The sequence below is a fragment of the Nymphaea colorata genome, chromosome 1 (assembly GCF_008831285.2).
Source record: "Nymphaea colorata isolate Beijing-Zhang1983 chromosome 1, ASM883128v2, whole genome shotgun sequence".
NCBI classification, from domain to species: domain Eukaryota; kingdom Viridiplantae; phylum Streptophyta; class Magnoliopsida; order Nymphaeales; family Nymphaeaceae; genus Nymphaea; species Nymphaea colorata.
Genome location: NC_045138.2, coordinates 13960903 through 13983936, shown reverse-complemented (window position 1 = coordinate 13983936; position 23034 = coordinate 13960903). Strand labels below are relative to the sequence as shown.

The 23034-nt window shown below is 38.6% G+C and overlaps 1 protein-coding gene across 4 annotated transcripts; it reads right to left on the bottom strand.

Moving 5' to 3' along the window:
- Positions 1–4632: 4632 nt before the first annotated feature.
- LOC116253158 (sterol 3-beta-glucosyltransferase UGT80B1) lies at positions 4633–22039 on the bottom strand. Of its 4 annotated transcripts, XM_031627936.2 has the most exons (15): positions 21750–22037; positions 20506–20983; positions 19673–19827; positions 18748–18987; positions 17657–17768; positions 17331–17501; positions 13403–13466; positions 12014–12071; positions 11650–11827; positions 8816–8946; positions 7933–8035; positions 6102–6178; positions 5808–5855; positions 5151–5300; positions 4633–5077 (listed from the first exon to the last, which is right to left on the bottom strand). In XM_031627936.2, the coding sequence occupies exons 2-15, from the start codon at positions 20717–20719 to the stop codon at positions 4883–4885; spliced, it is 1896 nt and encodes a 631-aa protein (XP_031483796.1). In that variant the 5' UTR covers positions 20720–20983; positions 21750–22037; the 3' UTR covers positions 4633–4882. The 4 variants fall into 4 exon arrangements, 3 of the variants coding, with proteins under 3 accessions (XP_031483796.1, XP_031483800.1, XP_049933460.1); XM_050077503.1 differs by lacking the exons at positions 4633–5077; positions 5151–5300; positions 5808–5855; positions 6102–6178 and adding an exon at positions 6185–6680 and having other exon boundaries at positions 21750–22038; XM_031627940.2 differs by lacking the exons at positions 18748–18987; positions 19673–19827; positions 20506–20983; positions 21750–22037 and having other exon boundaries at positions 17657–17774.
- Positions 22040–23034: the final 995 nt, after the last annotated feature.

Below are 23034 nucleotides of genomic sequence, written 5' to 3'. Positions count from 1 at the left end.
AGAAAGACCTGCAATAAAATGCACCTTTTCCCCACTTCTGTAATCTTTTTTGTTCCAACTAAAAAGCAGATGACAAAAAGGAAGCAAGCGGAAAAAGTGATATTTCTTTTATAATTCTTTCTTAGTCATGATGATGTGTTAAAGAACGAAGAACACCTCGGAAACAAGTAAGCAGTTGCTCAATTATGATGCTCTAAAGTTGAAATAGTATAAAAGAAGAACTGGGTAGCAATGGAGTCAGCCAATTAGTGATGAACGATGATCTGGCTCACCTAACAGTCTAACCAAAACCCTAGTTTTTTTTTTTTTTCCTTCTTCTCACTGAAGAAGAGAAGGACTTCGCTTTATATGTGGGGTCTAATGGCGACTCGACCAAAGCTTACATTATTCTCCTTTTTCCCTTTCGGTAAGCAAGCTGAACGAATGACAAAGCTGGATTGCTTCAAGTTGCATTATCATAAGAAGTGCTGCTAAAATCAATTTGAATTGACCCAATTAGGCGGGTCGGAGATTGAAGCGATGGAATGCTTCCATTGATTAAGCCTGGTAGTTTCTCATTTATCTCAAAGTAAACTGTTATTTTTCTTATATTTTTCTCGCGTTACCGTGTGCATTTTTTAATTCAATCTTTTGAATTGTTCTGATCTGAGACAGTTTCTGATTTGTTATGGGGCAGTTTTACGCCTTTGAGGGACAATAAAACTAGAAAGCAAACAAGCATTTCCAGCATCGATGACAACCAAAGATTTTAGGTCGAATTTTGTAATTTTAAAAGGTTTTAATATGTCTATTAAACTAATTATAGATATATTTTCTGTATCTTAAAATGTTAAACTTCTTAAAACGGTCTCCATATATTGGAAATCTCCATATGTAGAAACCTGTGCTGCCTAAGTCCATAAGCCATCTTGGTCCAATTTTAGCTTGAACAGCAGATTTTTTCATGGCTTTTTTCTAGCAGGAATTCAAACACTAGGTATGTGGTTTTCAGATTTTTTTGGTTTTCCCTCTACCAAGTTCGATTTCCCACGTAATTAAACAGTCTGAATCCAAATTGTTCACATCTTTCTCTTCCCTCTCTCTCTCTTTCTTTCTTGCGGCATTTGGATGTTGGGTTTATCTGCATATGCTTCAAGTTTCATGAATGATGCCAAAAAATGGTCTTTCTTGTTCCGTTTTTTTTTTTTTTCTTTTTGACAGAAAATTTGAAGTTTTTATCTTTTGACCAAGTTTGGTTTGTCAATTTTGCTGAATCAATCTGGAAAAGGTTTCAACAAAGCCGCTCATTTTCCATTGGAGTTGCCAGCGAATTTGGTCTTTGTAACTGCACAAGCAAACAACTTGAAGTTGCATTGTGAATTTGAATTCCATACTGCAGCTACCAACATTGGATTTAGATCGATGTCGTAGATCTGGAAATGTGGCAGCTGCGGCACTGAAGATATCTTTTAAGTTTGAAGTGGAAAATGTTGAGTCTGAGGACTTCTTTATTCAATTATGGGACCGATTGTGACAAGGTTATAATCCGATACATGTTTCAATATTATACCAAATTACCTATATGCAGAAAAATGTATCGGTTCCATTTCAGACTTGGTATAAAACATATCACTTTTAGTTTTTGCACCTCCAAAATGACGATCGAGAAAAAATACATGCTGGTCGATACATGCTTATATTTGTTTTCATTATTTAGGCAATTTAAAATGCTTTTAACTAATTTTTAAATCAATAACGTGGACTGTGCATATCATTGAGCAAACGGATATGGTGCTGATTATCGATATTTAACATTTTGGTCAACCATATGTAGGTGACTTAGCCTGATCATTCATGGTCTCTTCAATATTTGAGCAAATTGAAATCAAATGTTTTTATAAAACAACCGAATAGTTTGGTAAAGTTGGACCTAAGATGCCAGCAATCACTGGAAGTATGTTTGAAAATGTGTCTTTGCCTCAATAGAATAAGATAAAATGAAGCTCAAATTATTGAAGTTCAAAGGAAATAAGCCGGAATCTCCCGCAAGTTTTGGAAATCTGATGACATCTGCATGGGTGCAAGAAAGTCAAGTTTGCTCGTACAATTCAATTTTTTTTGGGTCTGGTCTTCGCTTGACCGAGTATTTAAGTTCACAATCTTAGCTTGGAATTTGCAGTGCTAGTGCTAATTAGGTCAAAGGAATACAGGGCAGCCAAGGGGCTAGCCTAACCCGGACTCGAACCCGAATGGCAGTCCGCATCTGAGTCCTTACTCACCAACAGCCTGACCTGAGCTATTTGGGTTCGGTTTCAGCTAGGGACTGAGTGAGTCCAGATCAGGACTACCCAGAGCGAACCTGGTCAGGCTTCAGTTGGCCTATAGGTTAGTCCCTACTGATGGGTGCGGTCAAGTTTATCTTCCTGGTTGCTCTGAGCCGGGCCTTATTGGGTTCCGAGCTGCGGACCCGTCTAAAAGAAATCCATTGAGACATACCAGACCTATTGCCCTCTCCTACACAGTGCCCATGATGATCTAATAGCATCATCAGATTGGTTCATTTGAAATTCAAATCCCTCACAAAATAACCAGACTGTAAGCCATTTCAATGCATTTTTCTTGTGAATCTTGTGGAACCCGCAAGTACCAACCTCGCAGATTCATAACCACCGCAGGTCCAGATCCAGATCTGGCTAACTGCCTCAAAAAATTTTGACCAGTACTGGTCAATCGAGATCCAGCTGACTCGCAGATCCCCAGTGGATAAGCAGGTAGACATGAAAGAAAACCTCAAGACTTAACCGAAATCTCTCACTTATAAATCAACGATGGTAGTTAAGCGTTCACGAATTTCAAACATGAAGAACATTATATATATATATATATAGCATTATAATGTTAGGAAAATGCACCGTGCAGCATTCTGTAACAATTCAAGAGAAACTCAAAAATAATAATAAAAAAAAAAATCAAGCTTAAAGATAACAAATATTTTCAGCTTCACAACGAAATTGTCGTGCATTGGTAGGTGATACACCGTCAAATTTCAAAGGGGAGCTCCTTTCGGAGCCGCTATGTTGAAAAATTTAGGAGAAAGTCATCATCATATAGGCCACTTGCTAAGGCCGCATTCATGGCCAAGATAGGATCTGATGTATTGTTTTCTCTTGAACTTATTATAAAACATTAAGGGACTTTAATTTTCAGAAACATGATCAAGAGGCATTCAAAGTATGTTTGAAATCTAAATATGACTAACTTTGGTCTAATTATATCTCTACAGTACTAAGGCTATAGAAAATAATAACAATTAAAAGCTTTTTGACGGTTTTATTCTACTAGCCTATTAGCTTGTAAATTTCATTTATTGAGGCATTTCAAATGTCGGAACGATATTTTGAAGGCATGACCAACTTCAAGTTTGGTTATGATATTAAGAGCGCAAAGATATTTTAAAACATTTTATTTATTTCTTTTAGCAGACAGAGGTTACGCGGATCCAAACTACAAAGAGAAGGCTAATGACAATTGATCTTTGCTTTCTTACTCAATATTTTCTAAAGAGTAGTATTAAGACTTTTGTTGTAGAAATTTCTTAGTTACCTTAGCCTTTTTTATTAATAAGCTGAGATTAGGCATATCAGTTTATTCCAAGAAATGCACTTCAAAATTTGAATACGACCTCCATTACATGGAAAATCTTACGTCCAAGCACCCAGCCAGGTAGTTATATTGGTTCATTAATTTACCATTATATGGAGCGTTCGGGCCTGAAGTACTTTTTATTGTTCTTGTTAAGGATGCCTAATGGATCGGATTGAATTCAAATGTCTTCTTAACCATATCGAGCTCCGATCCAACTATGAACGAAGAAAAGTTTATACCCATCAAAATCCGAAATCACACAATATGAATCATATCCGAATCGAATTTTTAAATTCACATCTGATTCTGAATCCGACATTTACACCAAACCAATACTGCAGTAAAACATATTGTGAGTGGACTTTCAAAATGTAGACATTGAATATGGGGCAATTATTTAAAATGAAATTTCATTTAAATGAAATCGAATCGCGTGTAATTTCTCAAATCCAAATCATATCCCATTTCTTAATTGGATGTTAAAATTTTTTCTACATTTGACTTTTTTCTTAAAGCTATCGAATATTGGATCTAAACAATATTTATTGACATCCCTAATTTATGTGCAAGCTTGAAAAGCTCCTTGATTAAACACCTCCCAATGCCAACACAGTCCATAACCAAAAGGAGGACAATTCTTCTGCCACCAAATTGTATTTGCAAACTAAAGAGAGAGGCAAAAAGGGACACGGCAAAAGCAATGCTGGCCGGTACTAAAGTTAACTTCTGCCACCAAATTGTATTTGCAAACTAAAGAGAGAGGCAAAAAGAGACACAGCAAAAGCAATGCTGGCCGGTACTAAAGTTAACTACCAAGCAGTTTTTCTTTCGTTCTATTAGGTGTTTCATAAATAAAATAAAGGGAGGATAACCCTCATAATTATAGGCAACAATTCCATATCAATCAGCAACCCCTGCAATGTCCATACTCATTCGGACAATGATGCTTGCGCCAACTACTGACATCGAATATGAAATTCAATAAAAATTTGAAACCCACCCCAGAAGTGACACAACTTTCAATAGCGGAAACAATATCATGAATCATTTTCAGGCCAGTATCTACATTCTTTTACATCATAGCAGAAACAAAAGGAGAAATTTTTCTATAATTGAAATTCTTGACAAGAAGCACCTAGGAGCTTCCATGTTTATTGTGACAAACTCCATACAAATACATATACAAAAAACCTTCAAAACCAGGTGATGAAAGAACAACAAAAGAATACATACCAAATTCTTCAAATCAAGAACACAGCTAAGAGATACAAGGCAGGCAACACCACTTCTCCAAGGCCAGCATTATCGACTGTAAGGGATTTCCCGTTTCCTCCAAGGCAACGGGTGGCAATGGCAATTCTGGTGGCAAATGATGGTGAAAAGCATTTACGGCTTCGGCAACACCATCTTCATTTCCAATGTCTTTTGCCAGTTCCAATGCTAGTTGTTTTACCTGCAACACAACACCGAGGTCAACATAAATAAGGTGCAGCAACCAAGATAGGGAGAGTGTCCTCTTATATTACCTCCGGATCAAGCATAAATTTGATTGCACTTGACAGCCGTTCCACAGAAAGCTCAAAAATAGGTATTGGTGCAGGTCCGACTCCTTTCTCATGGACTCTATCAGCCCAGAAGTACTGGTCACCAAAAAATGGCACAATAGTTGTAGGGCACTGTAAAGAAAATAAACTAGGTGAAATAAATGGCCCATCATATAAACTATCAAATCCAGTACTGAAAGCTAGACAGAATATTTTGAGTGTATATTGACACAGCATTCTAGAGAATGAATGAAAAGGTTCCAATCATGGGATGATTAAACAGATAAAAGTCCAACTCCGTTACCAAGATGATATCACCACATTGGAAAGTTTTTTGATAGAATGAAGCTTGCTAGAGAAAATGAAAAATAGCACGTGTGGAGATCATGAGTTTGAAGTGATTTATCCTGTCCTCAGTCATAATCTCCAATACTTGGTGTAGTGAATTTTAATAATTAATCGATCATATGTTTATGTTTGTCATGTTCTTTGTGATCTCTCTGCCTTCATAATCGGTTCAAGCTTTCTCATTTGGATTACATTCAATTAACAGTTTTTGAACTTTGGCTTGAAACACCTCAGTTAGATGCATTTCAGCAGGCTCAAAAGTCAAAACAAAGTTCTTAAAGTTGCTCTCACCCCTGCTCTTAATCCTGCAGCTGTCGTGCCTGCACCTCCATGATGGACCTACAAGTTTAAATGAACAGATTTCAGAAAACAGGAAGGTGTAAATGTTGTTTGAGGTAAATGGATAGTATTTCACAAGATCATAGGACAACTAAAGACTAATGTCATAGATGGTGAACCTCAATACGTACAGGTCATGCATCTATCTTAACAATAAATAACAGGACTTCACTGCACGTGTTTTCCTTAATCACAGTTGCAAATTGCAACTTATCTGAAAGTGAACGTGAAAGCAAAGCATCTCACCACTGCAGCACACTGAGGGAATAACCAATCATGTGGGCAGTCTTCAAGAAAAAAAACATTGTCTGGAACTTCTGGAGCTGAAAAAAGAGTATAAACGAATATGGATTGATTTAAGGAAACCTCATACAAAACAACATGAATTCATGAAGCATTAAGACCAACATGGAATTTAACAACATGACCATTAAAGTGAATAAATAATTCCATTTGAAATTGATATACGAAAACAGGACAATAAAACACGGTTGCGAAATAGCTTCTTGAACAAAATTGTCCCAGATCAATTATGCTGGCAGTCTGTTCAACAACCATGACCAATTTTTGTTGAGGAAATAATAGAAGACTCAGAACACTAGAAGCAATGTTGTGAACCTCAGTTTCTTGAATCATATCAGACGCCCTCAAAACAGATGTGCATCAGCGATATACATCCGTCCATATCAGCCTTCAACAATTAAGCTATTTTTCAATTATTTTTTCATTAGTTCACCTTTCCCATGCAGGCTTTATTAACTGATATGGGCTGATGGCCTCCTATCAGCTTATCCTGGAAGGGGGCCATATTACTGCATCAACAGCCTGCAAATACAACGCATAATAGCTGATATGGGCCAATATGCACCAATATTAACAACAGCGTCCAGAAGTGTCCAGAAGTGATCTTATCCAAATGCTAACGTTGCTCATAAAATATCTACACCACCAGTAGTTTCAGAAACAGCATGGCAATGTAATGCAACATGAAACTCTGTAAGCAATGCATTTATACTAATGACAGTCCCATGGCTGCATAAAGGTTGAGGTTGGAGTTATTAGCTATCAACTTCAAAACCTAGACGTCAGTCTTTGGTACTCATGAAGCTGGACCCATCAAGTTGAGGATAACGCTTGATCCTGGTGGCTTGATGCATTAATAGCCACAATGTCTAGGTGTTTCAGTTATTCTGTAAGGAGTAAGAAATCAAGGGTTGAAGAGTGTGCATGGATAACGATCAGTCAGAATTGTGTCTAGGATCATATTCTTCCAAACACAATAACTATAATCCTTGTGTCACCTCCCTGGACAATAATCGAAATTCATGAACTCAGGAGGATCACAAGAATCATTCAGATATGATATTTCTATAAAACACTAAAATATCACTACTACACAGCACATTGTCTAGAAATCCATGCTAACATTCTGTTTGTACCTACATCGGACAGAGGATACAGTGCACGTTCAATGTATAGATATATGAATATTCCAACCTTTCAATGTCCAATATCCATCAAAGAACCCAAGTCATAACTTACATATTAGAAAAATATGCAATAAAAGAGGTTCTTGTACATATGAGAACTTACATACAATGCCTTTTGCAGAAATCAAACATGAAACCCTTGAAGCACAATGTACTTTTGTTTCAGAAGAAATGTTTTCAAGGCAATAATATCCATTATGGTATCTATAGGCATTTTCCAGATTTGAAATTAAAGAATGATGCATTAACAAGAAAAACACATAAATGACAAACTAAAGATTTCAATGGTAATTTCTGACTCTTAGATTACGATGCATGGGATGAACAGATGGTGTATCAGTCCATGCAAGTTCTTATGATCAGTAACTGATAAACCTATCTTTTGAACAGCATAACAGTCACACTTAAGTTAGGACTCATTCCGAAATAAGCACCAGCTCAAGCCCTTTAAAGGATTCATGAGAAAGCCATTGCCTCAAAGAAGGCCATTCACAAAGCAAATGTCTCAAAAGAAAATCTATGACTGCTAAATCCACGTAAATCAACAGGGCAACACTTGAGAGACAAAATAACTAAAAAAAACTTACTATTGCCAAGGCCGCCCCATCCTCTATCAATTAATCCCCTTTGTTCTGTATCCTTAAGGGCTTCAAGAATGATACTTGTTGTCTTTGTTGCATCTTCAAGTGGCTTCACAACAGAAACAAACAGTTACAATGCATCTACGAGTTGTTTAATGAATGTGCTATGTAATTTGTTTCACAAGAGCCTCTTATAAGTAAATAGAAAATGACATAAAAGGAAGCAACTTGGGCACACTACACACATTATTGGATATTGTTCTTTAGGGCACGTACATTTGTGCTGGACACGTCTGCGACACCCCCATCAATGCCCTGTACATGACAGGGCATCAACATTTCCCAGAGTTTGTGCAACAGAAATTTTAGAGAATATGTTGTAATTGCTGAAAAAATGGATTAAGGGGCTCCACTCTTTGTAAAAGACACTGTCCTGCCAAAACAACACAACCCTTCTCATGGTTCTCTAATGGTGTTAAGGGATTTCACCTTTTAAATGTGCAATCATGATCTCACTCAATTTTCTTAACCACATAGAAATAAGCATCCCATGTTTTCCTAATTTCTCTCTCTATTTTGTACATGATTATAGATAAACATGCTGAAAATTTTTCCAATATAGTAAGTGTTGGCGGTTTGTACTGTGAACACATTAATCTGTTCTACAATCACATATGATCATGAAATCAAAAATTAAAACACAGTGCACCTGAAAGCAATATCTGGATATCAGACTAATCAAGAAGAAACAGTACCAAAAAAAAAAATCATAATTAGATATTGGGCTACTAATAAAGAACATCATTTCTTGTGACACCATCACAATAGATTCACATTAACTGTACGTGTTCATCTAATGAAATTTGACTTGTTTAAAAAACAATCCTACCATGCTACCAAACCCTATATATATTGGTCTTGTGCCTGCTTGTATCCACTGTAAAAGCTCTTCCCGCGGCTGATAGTTGAGGCTATGATTTAAGAAACAGTATCCAACAACATCCACTTGGGTACCCCAATCTGCACATAGAGTTGAAGCAATAAATGCATAAAATAACAAGAATAAGCTTTAATATTTTGACTAATCACTCACACACACAAATGGTGGGGAAACAATTAATATATAGCAAGCAACCAACCACCAATTGTCTGTAGCAAGGTTCATAAAAACCAGTGAGTAGTTGACTGAATGCATATCAACCGAAAAGCACATGCTGGAACATGCTTCATATGGAATTAAATGGCAACAGTTATGCAGGCTCCATGACTTACACAAGCTAACTCAATCATTTAACTGTGACATGTAGAGGGAAAATCTCTTAGACAGTGTAACAGAACATTTAAACGCCTACTAAACAGAAAGCATGAAGCGAAAGAATTTAAAAGTAATCAACTTTCTTGATCTTCTACTGACAGTGGATATACTGCATTAGTCTTCAACTCAATCTAACCAAGGCAAGCAAATGAAACCTAAGCATTGATGCAGCATGGGTTAGTCACTTAGTGGGCTGGATCCCAGACATGGATCCATTTAGGATCTTAAGGACGACATGAATTAATCTTAGATGTTTTAAACTTTTTTGGGTTTGGACCTCTTTATTTTGAGGATCCAAGATCCAATTCGGATTTAGGGTTTAACCGGATCTTTTTTTTTTTAAGCTAAGTAAAAAATAAGAAAACCCTATTTTCCTTTGCAATTGAATTCTGTTGATTTCTCGTGCATTGTTTTGTTTCCATTTTTTGGTACCCTTCCTGGAACGATTAAAGTCAACCCTCCAATCACTGTGTCAGATTGGTGTGAGAACCAGGTGTCCCCTCAATCTTCGTAACGGCCAACGTTCTGAGGAACAATCTCGTGCATCCAGGAAAAAGGCTCGAAGACCTGGTCTTTCGCCTGATCGAGTCAATGAACAGAATAAACAAAATGCATGATTAACAGGCACGCACCGAGGAAAATATGCTCAACTGGAAAAAGCAAATAAAAAAAATCACGTACGCAGGAACAAAACTCTAGCTGCTCTGACGAGGCAACTGGATGAGTTTGACGATCAGATAAAGAAAAGGGATAAGCAGTCGGCTGGCCTCGAACAAGGAAATCTGAATAACAATGGAGAACGGTTGATTGAATTTGACAAACAACAAAAGCGAAGAGAAACCCAAACTGACAACCCAGGGCAGACGACTGTAATCGAAAGAGGAAAAATCCAACACAGGGCGCCAAGCCCTGAGTCTATCAATGGAAAGAGGGGGTCACCCTTCATTGTCGGCCTATGTCTGCCGCCGGACTCTGACAAGGACGTCCTGGTTGGGGGGTGGCGGGGTTGACTTAGTGTTACACTGGCTTCCTTCATCTCCCGCCGTCAGCAGAAGCGTTGGCCGGCGCCGTTTCACCATCTGCCGCGCCTCCTTCGCTAATCCCTTCCCCTCCGACAGCTCTGCCCGAAGGGAGAACGATCGCCGGAAACAAACAACGCGGAAAACCATTTCTGCCGCTGCTCAGGGGAACTGCTGGCGACATCTTCCAGCCGGTCGACAACCTCCCAGTGGTTGGTGTGGCGCCGCCAGTTGTGCGCAGGTCGGACGGCGACCACCGGTCGCCCCCAACTCTAGCGGAGGGGCCAGGCTGCTGCCCCGATGGCCGCACCGACCCGTTCGCAGCCCTTCGGGCCACCACATAGACCCGGTCCCGCTGGCGGGCCCATTTGGCCAATTCGGGTCCTCTAATGGATCCGAATCGGCTCCTCTTAACCTTACAGCCCCGGCAGATCCAGTTCTAGGTGGCTGCAGACAAATTTTTGGGTCTGCCGCGCCAGGTATGGGTTTGAACCCTGTAGCCTTAACCAACCCAACCAGGAGGATTTGATTTAGAGTTACTCCTAACTCAGATCCAGAACATTTTGTTCAGTCCAATCCCAGATCGCCTCAGACCCAATTCAGATCCACCAAACGATACCTCTGCGTAGTTTCGGACCGATCAAGACCAGACCCTTGCTCATCTGGACAGCTGGTCAAGCTCGTGCCTAGGCCGTCTACCCCGCAACTCGGTTCAGGCCCACACCTATCCCCATTTGGATCCAGCGTCTAGTCTAGCAAATGGCCTCCATATCCAATCGAGCCAAACCTACTTCCTCATGTACCACAGACAATAAATCCATACCCTCCAATGAACCCTCATACCTACCCAGTACCTAAGTCATGCCCCAAATCTGCACTTGCACCCTTCCTGCCAACACCCAACGTGGCTTAGTGGGCTGGATCCTAGATTTGGATCCATTATCCATTCAGAATTTTAGGATAAATATTATTTAATCTTATTTGGGTGTTTTTAATCTTTTTGGGTTTGGATCTATTTGTTTTACAAATCTAAGATTCAATTCAGATCTAGGGTTTTTAGCCTTCTTAAGGGCTCTAATCTTTTGTTTGAGAAATAGAAGATTTAAGACAAGCCCAATTTTCCTTTGCAATGGAATTCCTTTGATTTGTGGAGCATTTTCTTCGTTTAACTCACGCAACCAAGGCAAGCAAATGAAACATAAGAATTCAGGTAGAAAAAGCTCCTGCCATGAATGAAATGCACCAAACGAACATATCAATGAACTTAACAGTCAAGCTTCAGGATAATGGAACACCTTCTGACTCCATGGATACCAACATGCTTGGTGGAATTTGTCATGTTTGACCTACCTAGGTGTCGTTAAAAAACAAGGGAAAAGAGAGACTCACCATTTGGCTTTGGCACAACATGTGGACTCCACATGTATCCAGTCGGCAAATGCGAAATTGATCCATGGTATGTGCTAAAGTATGCAATTGGTGGAAGCTTCAACTTTTTCTTTCTGAAGTCATTTATCATGTCTCTTATAAACCACCATATAAGCACATCCACGACAAGATATGAGAGCTGGGTAAGAGTATAAGCAATAAGCAGACATTAAAATTCTAGAATCAAATAAAGGAGTTCACATACAATTCAGAAGCTCTAGAATCATAAACAATGAATACATGCAGATTATCATGCTAAAAGTTTGGGGAAAGCACAGCATAGGTTTGTAAGTCAAACTGTTCGGATCATGTAAAAAATGCATACCCGATAACCAGCACTTTGAGGTACCCGTGCCAAAGGATGAGAAAACTCGTGTGTTGGCCTGCCTATGAGAAAATACAAGTAAAAGAACATATCAATGCCTTCGAAAAAAGTTTTTCTTCGAGTCTACATAGCGAAAGGCGAACAATCTTAATAATGACATCTAGCACTCAACAACCAATAGATGAGGCAGGAAGCTAAAAGAAAAAAATCGTCAACAACTTCCATCCACCATTGAACTTTTAGAAAAAGCAGAGATCTTCCTGTCATTCATGTAGGAAACACATTATCTGCATTTTCCATTCTTTAAAGTTTAACCTCTTTCTTCTAGTCACTATTTTATTTCGATCAAGAAGATGTTACAGCCATAATATAGTCATCAATTGCAATGTTGTGAAACATGCAACATAACATGAATCTGTTAAAAGTTGTCAAATTATGAACAAATAAGAAATTCAGAACAAATTACCGTAAAAATCAGGGGAAACCAAGGAAAAGCACCATCATATGAAAAATAAACAAAGTAACAAACCATTGTCAATTTCACATGAGTACAAAACATGAATGCCAAATCATCGTTCATCATAGCAGCAAGTTCTTCTTTGGCACATGCATCCAGTATTAACAAAGTGCTCCAAGCTCATAAGGTCAACCTGCATCCAGTATCCTTGGCACTGAAATTTTATAGCCTTCCACAAATCCTAGAGGTGCCCTGCATAACATCTTCATGTGTCGCAAGACTTGCAACTAAATGATGTCTCAATCTAGAGATCCTTGTAGCACTCGGTTGTTTACAAAATTTACATGATTTTCAATCCATTGTCGACTTAAACATACATGTACAATTGCTATGTGCGGTCATTGAAAGTCATTTCTTTTCAAGATAGCATAAATACATGGTAGAAAGGCAATATTATATATTTTTCATGGTGAAAAATACCTCCTATGCACAAAATGAGAAAGCCCTTTCTCTAATGTGAGAACAATCTCGCATGCAAAAATCCGGCCTCAAATTGCAGTTTTTCCCCTCGAAAGGGTGAGAGCTCTCATCCACACAACTCCTAAATATGCATATGACTCAGGGATGGAAGATTTTTAAAACCCAACATGTGATTTTGTGATTTTGCAGAGAACCAGCTAAAACATGCTTTCCATTCCTGTATGCCTCTTTTTTGCAATTCCATGTGCTAGTGATTTTGTTCCACTAGTACCACTCAACCACCAGTGATTGCTACGATGTGGCTTCAGATTGATTCTGGACAAATGGTTCCCAAAAAAATAATTGGGTAACTGGAATTCATTACACCTACTAATGGCCGCACAATATTCAGATGTCTCACAAACTAAAACAATACCAAGAAAAAAAGCAGAATGAATAGAATTTGAACTCACGTCCATGGCATGGTAAAGAAAATGTGAATTGGTACCCCAAGGGCTTCAGCTACATGGACATGCCCTGCATAAATTCATAACGAGATCTTAAGCACAAACATATTAAACTCAGTCTCGTAAAGATGCACCCAGCTATTACACTATTGTCTTAAATAGCTAGGAGCTAAGACCAATATATGTTCCTTTAGAAGATTTATCTTAGTTGTCATCATTTTCTGCAAGTTTTAAGCAAATTTAGCATGTCTTCTCTTTTCTAGACCCCAAAGGCTAAAGCAGAACAAGAAATCGCAAGCCACGAATCTTTCCTTCAGGTTGCAGAACTTTGAAGTTCAACTCTTCAAGCTATAACCTACTTCCTGCTTTTCTTGGTCAATGGCTGCACGATAAAATGAAATTGGAGTAAAATTTTCTTGTGAAAGGCCAGACAATATCTGAAATTTCACTTTAAAGCTTTTGATAACCATGATGCAATATCCAGCATATGGTACATTGCTCAATAAGACAGCCACTTAAGTATGCATGACATATTCTGTCACCATTTTACCCTAAGACAGGCAAACGCTGCCTCCCATAACAGAAACAGTGAAGACTACAGTTACTGTGTTATTGTGGTGGAAGAGGAAACCTCTTCAAACTGTTGATGGTTTCATTCATTCTGTTTATGGACTGAAAAATGAAAACCACGTACATACAGGGACAGAACATGGTAGTTGTAGAATATAGTCCCTCACCAAATAAGGTACAGTGATAATTCACGTATTCTCTTTAAATCTCTCGTCAATCAATGACAGAGGCCTGTAACTTTATTATTTATTCTCTTCTGTTCATCGCAAGACTCTGTGATAGAATAACCTTGACAACTCAGTCAAGCCATTGCTTCTCTAACTCCCTATTTGGATGGAGTGGAACTGATACAAAGGAAAGGAAAGTAGAATCCATCTTGTCTTTGGATAGCTAATTTTAAAGGAGGGAAGGGAAAGGTTTGGATAGGAGAGGGAAAAATAGTGTATCTCCAATCCCTCCAGAAATGGAGAATTTAGGACAGAAAGGAAAAAGGTTTCTAACAAGAGACAATTTTACTCTAACGAGAGATGTTTCAATGTTCACAGTTGGGTGCTTTGCTGAGAAGATTATTGGTGACAACGTGAAAGGGGCTCAGGCAGCCAGTTTTCCATTTCTTCAGTCCGGCTAATGCCTGACGATGTTTTCGTCAGGCAAAGACTCCATTGAGCAACATAAAAAGGGGGATGAAACGCTGCAGTGGTAGCCACTTTTCACGTTATATTGGATGAGACTTGAATGCCCGATGGTAACATCAAAGGGGCTACTGATGCAGCCCCATGCTTTCTATAATCAAACCTCAAGGAAAAAGAGAACAAAAGAAAAAAGAAAAACAGACTCATGTGTCGTTCTGCTTAGAGTTTCTTATGAAATAAGTCAGTAAATGAGGCATTCTTCCTTATACTCTTAATATTTCTTGTTCAATCATCTTGTTCAATATATTCTTAATATTTCAGCTTAGAGTTTCTTATGAAATAAGTCAGTAAATGAGGCATTCTTCCTTATATTCTTAATATTTCTTGTTCAATCATCTTCACATAACTTCTTTTCATGTGCTTTTATTTGTATCTATCATTTTCTCACGTATGTCAAATTTACTAGTTGTGCCTTCGACTGCATGATCAAAGGTTTTGGTCTTAAAAATTAGGACTTTTTTTCACCTAAACACACTTTTGGGCACAGTTTTAGTAAAAAATGTATTAATGATATTGTAACGTAAAGACGTCAAAATATATGTACAATCAGTCATAGTCTCCTTACCACCATATGTACAGGTAAGAAATGTATCTTTTAGCACTATAATTGGTCCACATTCATATCCAATACAGTCATGTGAGAGCTGTGCATTGACCAAATCTCTAGATGTCCTCCTAACGATCCTGGATGGTTGCATTGGCCCACTTATGTAGAGAGAGAGGGAGAGAGAGAAATGTACAATCAAATTATTACAATTAATAAAAAAATTATTTAGGAGAGAGTTATACATATTGTGGAGATGGGGAGATATATATACATATATATATATATATTATTTATTTATTTATTAGGGGCATTATTGTAAACAAATTTAATTGTTTTCCTTCCCTTTCGTTTAAATAGCTACACAAACATGCTATTTGGCAATCCTTTCCTTTCCTCCCCTTCCCTTCTCCATCATTAATTCCCTCCCTTCTTTTCCTTCCCTTTCCATCCTTTAGGGGGCGTTTGGTTGGCAGGAAAAGCACTGTTCAACAGGAAAAAAAATTCAATTTTTTAAAACTTTTCAATTTCATCAAACATGGAAAAAAAATTTGGACCGTTGGAGATGATTCTGGAAAAATATTTCAGGAAAAATTTCTCCAGCCAGAGGGGTGGAGAAATTTTTCCAGAAATTTTTTTGTGACCGTTGGAGGAGGCAGGAAGAATGGATGGGGAGGAAGAAGAAGGGAAGAAGGGAAGGAGGGAGGAAGAAGAAGGGAAGGAGAAGAAGGGAAGGAGGGAAGAGGAAGAAGGGAAGGAAGGAGGAGGAGGGAGGAAAGAAGAAGGGAAGGAGGGAGGAGGAAGAAGAAGGGAAGAACGGATGGGGAGGAAGAACGGGGAGAAGAAGGGAGGAAGAGAAGAACAGACGGGGAGAAGAAGGGAAGGAAGGAGGAGGAGGGAGGAAAGAAGAAGGGAAGGAGGGAGGAGGAGGAAGAAGGGAAGGAAGGAGGAGGAGGGAGGAAAGAAGAAGGGAAGAAGGGAGGAGGAAGAAGAAGGGAAGAACGGACGGGGAGGAAGAAGGGAAGAACCGCCTCAACCGCGTGCTCGCAGACACGGAAAAAGCTAGGGCACATCACCAGGATGGTCGCAAGACTCGGTGACGCTGCCTGAGCGTTTTGGAAGTCGGAGGACGCTTGAGCAGCCACCGTTGCTGCTTGAAGTCGGAGAAAGAGGGCGTCGAGGGTTTCAGATTGTCTGGATCCCTCTTTCGAGAGGCATTCAGACATCAGACTGTTTCAGACGGTCTGAATCCCTTTTCGAGAGGGACTCAAACCGTCTAAAACCCTCTCCGTCAGAAACCCTCAATGAGGGTTCTGGCCATAGCGCGAGAGTGAGAGAGAGTCTCACCATTGTCCACCTCCCTTCTCTTCCCTTCTTCCTCTCTGTCCTTTTCTTCCCTTCTCCCTCCTTCTTCTCTCGCTCCCTTCTTCCTCCTCCCTCCTTCTCTTCTTCCTCCTTCTTCCTCACCATTCCCATCAAACAAAGAAATTTTTTTCTAGAAAAATAATTCCTCCATAACAAACACAAACTGGTTTTGGAAAAACGGAAAAATTTTTCCGTTTCTTCAATTCCAGAAATTTTTTTCTAGAAATTTTTTTCCAGAATTTTTTTTTCTGGCCATCAAACGGCCCCTTAGTAACTTTTTTTGCCTCCATCCAAACAGTGTAAGTTCTTTATTAAACTCCATAACTAGGTGTGTAATGTTGGCAGTTTGAAATGAACATGCAGTCCCCTGATATAGTTATCTGATTCCTTCTCTTCCAGTCACTTGCCATCAATTATCATCATTCCTTGTCCGATTCATTCTTTGTCTATTAGAAAATAATTTTAACTTTTAGCTTATTTGGTTCTCAAAAAGAGAATGAAATAGACCACATGTTCATCGTGAGATGGGAAAGAACACATGGATCCCTAGTTCTTATGGGACAACTAATCCATCTATGAAATCATTATAACCGCTTCATGCCACCACAATTACTGCACCAACCACCAAGCCACATGCTCCAGTGCATGTGCATGCCCCCATTAATTACTTCTTGCTATGATAATGAACAAAAGTAAATCGGAAGACAATATAATCCATAGATGGAAGTTAATTGTCCAGGAGACAGTAGAACTAAGAACTCACCATAAGCAGGAGGATTCGCAATGATCACCTGAGCACTAAAAGGAGTTCCAGAATCAATATCAGGTTCTGTGCAAGCTGGAAGTAATGAATCGATGATAGCCCTGATTTGCTTCCGTTGAAGAGATATATCTGCTGGTCCAGATGGCAAAAAACCTTTATTCTTTGCCATATCTGTGAATATTTCAAAGTTATCATCAATTCAATTATTATCCAGATGAAAAATCTGACCAGTGATATGATGGAAATGTCATGCATCAAAAAAAGAGGCATTGGTTAAAATACATAAATGAACCAACTAACAGATCAGCGTATAAAAGACTGCTTACATCTTGCCAAAATTCGTGCATCACCACCCAAAGGGTGAAAATCAATCCCAGCTGATTTCACAAAGGTTCTGAAATTAGCATGAGTTGCTAGCCTAACATGATGACCGAACTCCTGCATGAAGATCAACTTTCAACTCTTCCTAGAACCACAAGTAATTCATATATAAAACAGCTATCAACCTTGTGAAGATGTGAATACACAGTTATTCAGAAAATATGGCAGAAAAACATTCCTTCATCTGAAGTAACCAGGATTATTGTCACTTATTTGTAGAAAATTGGAAAAGTAATCAGAAAATGACGTGCCTCTGAAGTAACAAGAACATTAATTACATAGCATTTCATCCAACATAAAACTGGACGGAATCATGAAATATACAAAATATCTAACCAAGCCAACAACAAATACATGGAGGCTTAGAGTAGAAAGAAGAATGCATCAGATTGGAGAATTGCAGGCACAATCTGCATGAATAACTTCTTCCTCAGGGAAATATCTTGTATTACCATCAGGCATCAGCATGTTCAGAAGTATATGATGATAAACATGATGAAATAAAAGTTTTTCTCCATGCCAAATCAACCTGCTAACATAATATAACATGCAGTACTAAGCACATTCATATCTCCAAGGGAGGAAATCAGTTGTTCAACAATCGACACACAATCACAAGGGGTTAACTAATAATAAAGTCAAACGCCCAAAAGCAAATGATCAATCACATATACAGTCTCTTGCATCTTTTTCTATTGCTCTGAGCTTGTAAAGTTTCAATTATTTAGTTCATCTCAAGTTATAAGAATAATGGGAATTAAGTAGGCTTCACATTCATGGATACCAAGTTGTTTCAGATGCACTACTTCAAGGGCAGAGTAAGCACAAGAACTACAACAGCTGCACCATTTCACTCATTTAAAAATTTAAACCAAACAATTCGAATCTTAACAAAAAGCAACATCAAACAATTTAGTTCACAGAATGGGAAGAATTTGATAAGTAGTGAAGTTCTAGAAAAAAGAAATCATGTAATTAACATAAGTATTTCATAAGCACAAAAAGAAGGCCATGATATCAAGCAGGGAGAGTGAACCTGAAGACGTTTCGCAATAGCTATAAAAGGCTGCACATCCCCTCTCGTACCAACAACAAGCATGGCAATGTTTAACTTCGGAATTGTTTTGTGGGATTCAGTGGTTCTCCTTCCAACATCAATTGGCGCTGCATCAACAGCATCAAGCTCTAGCAGTTCAGATGCTACAGGTGCATTTTTGGTAACATCAACCTCCACAGTCCCATCCTTCTGAACTTTGACAAGCTCAATAATCTTTTTCTGATAGTCACAGGAAATAAGATTAGCTTGCATATACAAGCACACTTGAATCATTAAACTGCTGATACTAAGAAATTTCTCTTTGGTTCCAAATTTTGTTATTTACTGCTCAAGGGAACTGCCTAAAACTAAGAAAGAAATTCATCACATCAAGCCTTATCCAGAAAAGGAACAGATATTCATCACAAGTGGTTAAAAATGAGACAGATGTCCACAGCTTGAACCTAACTGCCTAAGCATAGATCGTGTGCTACCTCAGTCATTTCAAAGGCTGAAATTGTGAAAGAACAGCATGAACTAAGATGAACATGCACTGAGAACTTACACTAGCTAACATGTAGGAGAGATATTTCTTTGATGAAACCCCAGAAATAAAAACACCAATCTCATCTATGCATTCCTGAACAATTATTTACTATACGAAAGAGAAAAGATGTTGTAAATGGGCCATAAATCCTTCCAAGTGCCAGTGCAGACATGCCACCATTGAAAGGCAAGAACCTTCGAATTCTCTCCCATCTTTGTTCTTCAGAAATTCCAGCTAACAACAGAAACATGCATACATGCCCTACTGCATGTGCCTTGCACATACTCGTGAAGGCATGCACATGCATGTAGTCAAGCACATGCACACTCACAGTGGTAATTCAGATGCTAAAGGGGAAGTACCATATCTGCAACATACCTTTTCACGTTCTAGCAGTCTGTCTAGTCTCAAATCGAGCCTCTGATGGTCTCTTCTCTCTGTCTTAGACCTATATAGAGCAAAGTCATGGGCATCCGACAGTAATGTTCTGGACGGAACAGAGCTTACAGGTGCTGTTTTGCAGTGCTCCAAGCCTTGAAAGATAAATATCAATTGATGAATTATAGTCACCTCAGAGAAGAATATATTACTGATAACTAAGATTTCTTGTGCTTCATCTTGAATGCTAGACATGCGTTTGTATTTTAAATATAATTTTTCACATTACATCATATAGTTTTTTGGTTAGGAGATGCTCCAGAAGGTCATCCCAAGATCGACACCACAACACATGTATTCCATAATCAAGAAACCCATTAATTGGATTTGTTACTCATTGAACACTATTGAAGGGGAAAAAACAGAATTTCTTGATCACAGGGAGAAATCCCTATTTAAACCTATATCAGACATGTACCATGTCTCTTCTTCACATTGTTAAAAAAGAACAGCATTATTTCACACGTTATTAACAGCCTAATGTTTTCCTTTAATTTGTCTTTTAACATGAAGTTTCCAGTTCTTTTGGGTTGCATCCTTTCCTCTTATTGGTCCTCGTTGTTTTTCAGTTAAATCAACTTTGATGTGGGACTCAAGGACCACCATGATAATTCAACCTCTGTGTACAGCAAAAGTAGCTGTCGTGTCTTTTCGCTGGCCATTCAGATAGTTCCATCAGTGCCTCTGACGATATGGAAATACGGAAAGACATCCTTATCCCTTCTGACAAAAAACGCAAAGGCAACAACATTACTACTGAACAAACAACTTACCCTTCGGTGATGATCCCCTTATTGATGAATTCACGAACCCACTTGTTGAATTGAATGACTGGCTGCCTGCCGTTACAAAGGATTTCACCGACTCTCTGCCGGAGCCAAAACTGCCTTCTACTTCAAAACGATCACTGCCTAAACCGCTTGATTTTTCACTTGCTTCGACAATTCCATTCCGCTTGGCTTCCACAGACGCTCCACCTGCTTCCATACCCTTGGAACTTCAGTCTTACTTCCAGAAACCAATTTCACTGGATCTTTTGCGCCCCTTCGATCCCCGTTGCTCGTCGGGGTAAAGAAACAAGTCTGACTCGGCCAAGTGCACAGTCCGAGCGTCTGAATCTTCACACCGTTGTGAAGATTCAGGCCTCGGTTTACTGTGAGGTTCGAAAACCTAGCCGTGATCCTCAATGAACCGTTGATCTTCCTTTCATCCCCCTCCTGCTGTCCTTCTCCCCCTTTTTTTTCTATGCACCTACCGGTCAAAGATCGATCGAGAGGATTTAAAATTAACTAGCCATACCAAATAAACGAGAAAACAGCTGTAATTCAATTGTTTCAATATCGAGAGGGTTTCAGTTAACCCATGCAAAATAAACAGAGAAACAGCCGTAATTCAATCGTTTCCATGAAAGGACAGCAAATATGAAACACTAAGATAGCATCAGAAAATACTTAAAAAGAAAAGCATACGCTTCCGATTAAACCTAGCGTCTTCCAGAAGGAAAACCAACCGCGAAAATGTCCACGCAAAAGAAACACGGAAAATGCAACGACTAAAGAAACTGGAATACTTTCTTTCACGTTAGAGACGGAAGAGAAAATAACCGACGCGATGGGAAAAAAACCATAAAAAAATGACTGGAAAAGAACTCAAAGATTCATAAAATCTGACACCGGAAACAAACACTTCACATGGACATTACGGGACCAAAAAAAAAAACTTCGAAAGAGAAAGAGAAAGATCGAATTCAATTCCTAGAAATCGTTACTGAGCAGCTGATTGAAAATCAAAAAAGGAAACTGCCTGTTCCACTACAGACAGCCCAAATATCAAGAACTCAACTATTTCTCAAGTTCATAAACTTAATCAAGTACCTTGAAACTTGAAATCGTACCTCACGTCTTCAGGAGACCGAAGCAAGCTAATCAAGACTACAAATTCACCACGATTCCAAAGAATATTTCAAAGCAACCCAAAAGAACACATATCCGAACGGAAGAAAAGAAAACAAGGGTACCTAAAGAATCTTGGGAACAAAAATAAGATGGCCCAGAGAAAGCGAAGAAGATGCCTAGTGTGGTTCCGATGAGATCGATTCCGCAGTTGCTCCTCGCCTGACTGATGAATACGGACGGGATGCTCGAGCACCGTCGATGAAGAAAAGGCGGGAAGGACTCGGCAAGATTCCAGAATATGCTAGAGAGTTCTCTCACAGAAGTGAGCTCAATCATAGAGAAAGAGAGAGAGGGAGGGAAACCCTGTTTCTTGTGATTACAGGATTGTTGTCTTTGTAGCGGGACACAGGAGAGATCCTGTTTTTGAGTTTATTCGCGGGAAAATTTCGGTTGCGGACCTTCCGTTTCGTCTATAATCCTAAGAACTGCGCTCTGTGTTTCTGATTTTTTATACACCGCCCAGTTTTATTGACAATTGTGCAAAAGGAAGCCCCAAACCAAACTAAGTGGTCACATGTGGTGAACATTAATGTCCAGATTCCTTTTTTATAAAATAAAAATAATTTTATTTTTTATATGACTCATATTTTAATTATAACTGAAGGCGACAGTAAACTACTATTTTAATGTACAACTGTCGATAGCAAATCAAGAAAATCATAAATGTCAGTTTTTTTAAAAGACAAAGGCTGGTTGACAGCGAAACTGCGTCCAAAAAAACAGTCTTTCGTTATTATTTTGCCGCGTAGAATCTTATAGTGTTGCTTCTCCTGTGTCACCATTTGACAAAATCTGTTTTTGGGGAACCCACTTCTTGTAAACACTAGGTTCTTTTGAACTGAACAAACTAAATTTTGAGGTTTTCAAATGTTTCACATAAAAATAGATTGGATAAAAAGTTCCTTAAGTTAAACTTTGGATGGTGCACTTTTTATATTGTAAACAAACACATCTTTTAAATTCAAAAACTTGAATTGATTAACCTAAAAATAAATTTTTGGAAACTAATTTTGCATATTACATGTATTCCGGGGACTTAATGGTCTTGACCTTGGCGTAGCCTTTGTTGTAACTCATTTACAAGTCAATTCCATGAAATCTGAAAAAAAGCGTCGTTTTCTTGTAATGTCACGTCATTGCATAATGTGCACTAGCTCCCATCAGTTCTTCTTCATGTTGCGGCCAATAAGAAATGTGGGGGAGATACATTCTTCCATTCGTATGGTTCAACACTTATCAGCGTTTAGTCACGTGTAAATTAACCTTTTTAAACCGACACAAGCAACAAAGTTTTATAAATTATATTGATGTAGACATGTTTTATAGTCTTCAGATTTTCTGGCAAGC

Coding starts and splice junctions, on each gene's coding strand:
- LOC116253158 (XM_031627936.2), bottom strand. CDS start 20,719: ATGGAAGCAGGTGGAGCGTCTGTGGAAGCCAAGCGGAATGGAATTGTC. Junction 13,467..17,330: donor TGCGAATCCTCCTGCTTATG/GTGAGTTCTTAG, acceptor GAATTTATGCAG/GGCATGTCCATGTAGCTGAA. Junction 6,179..7,932: donor ATGGGGCGGCCTTGGCAATA/GTAAGTTTTTTT, acceptor CTCTTTTTTCAG/CTCCAGAAGTTCCAGACAAT.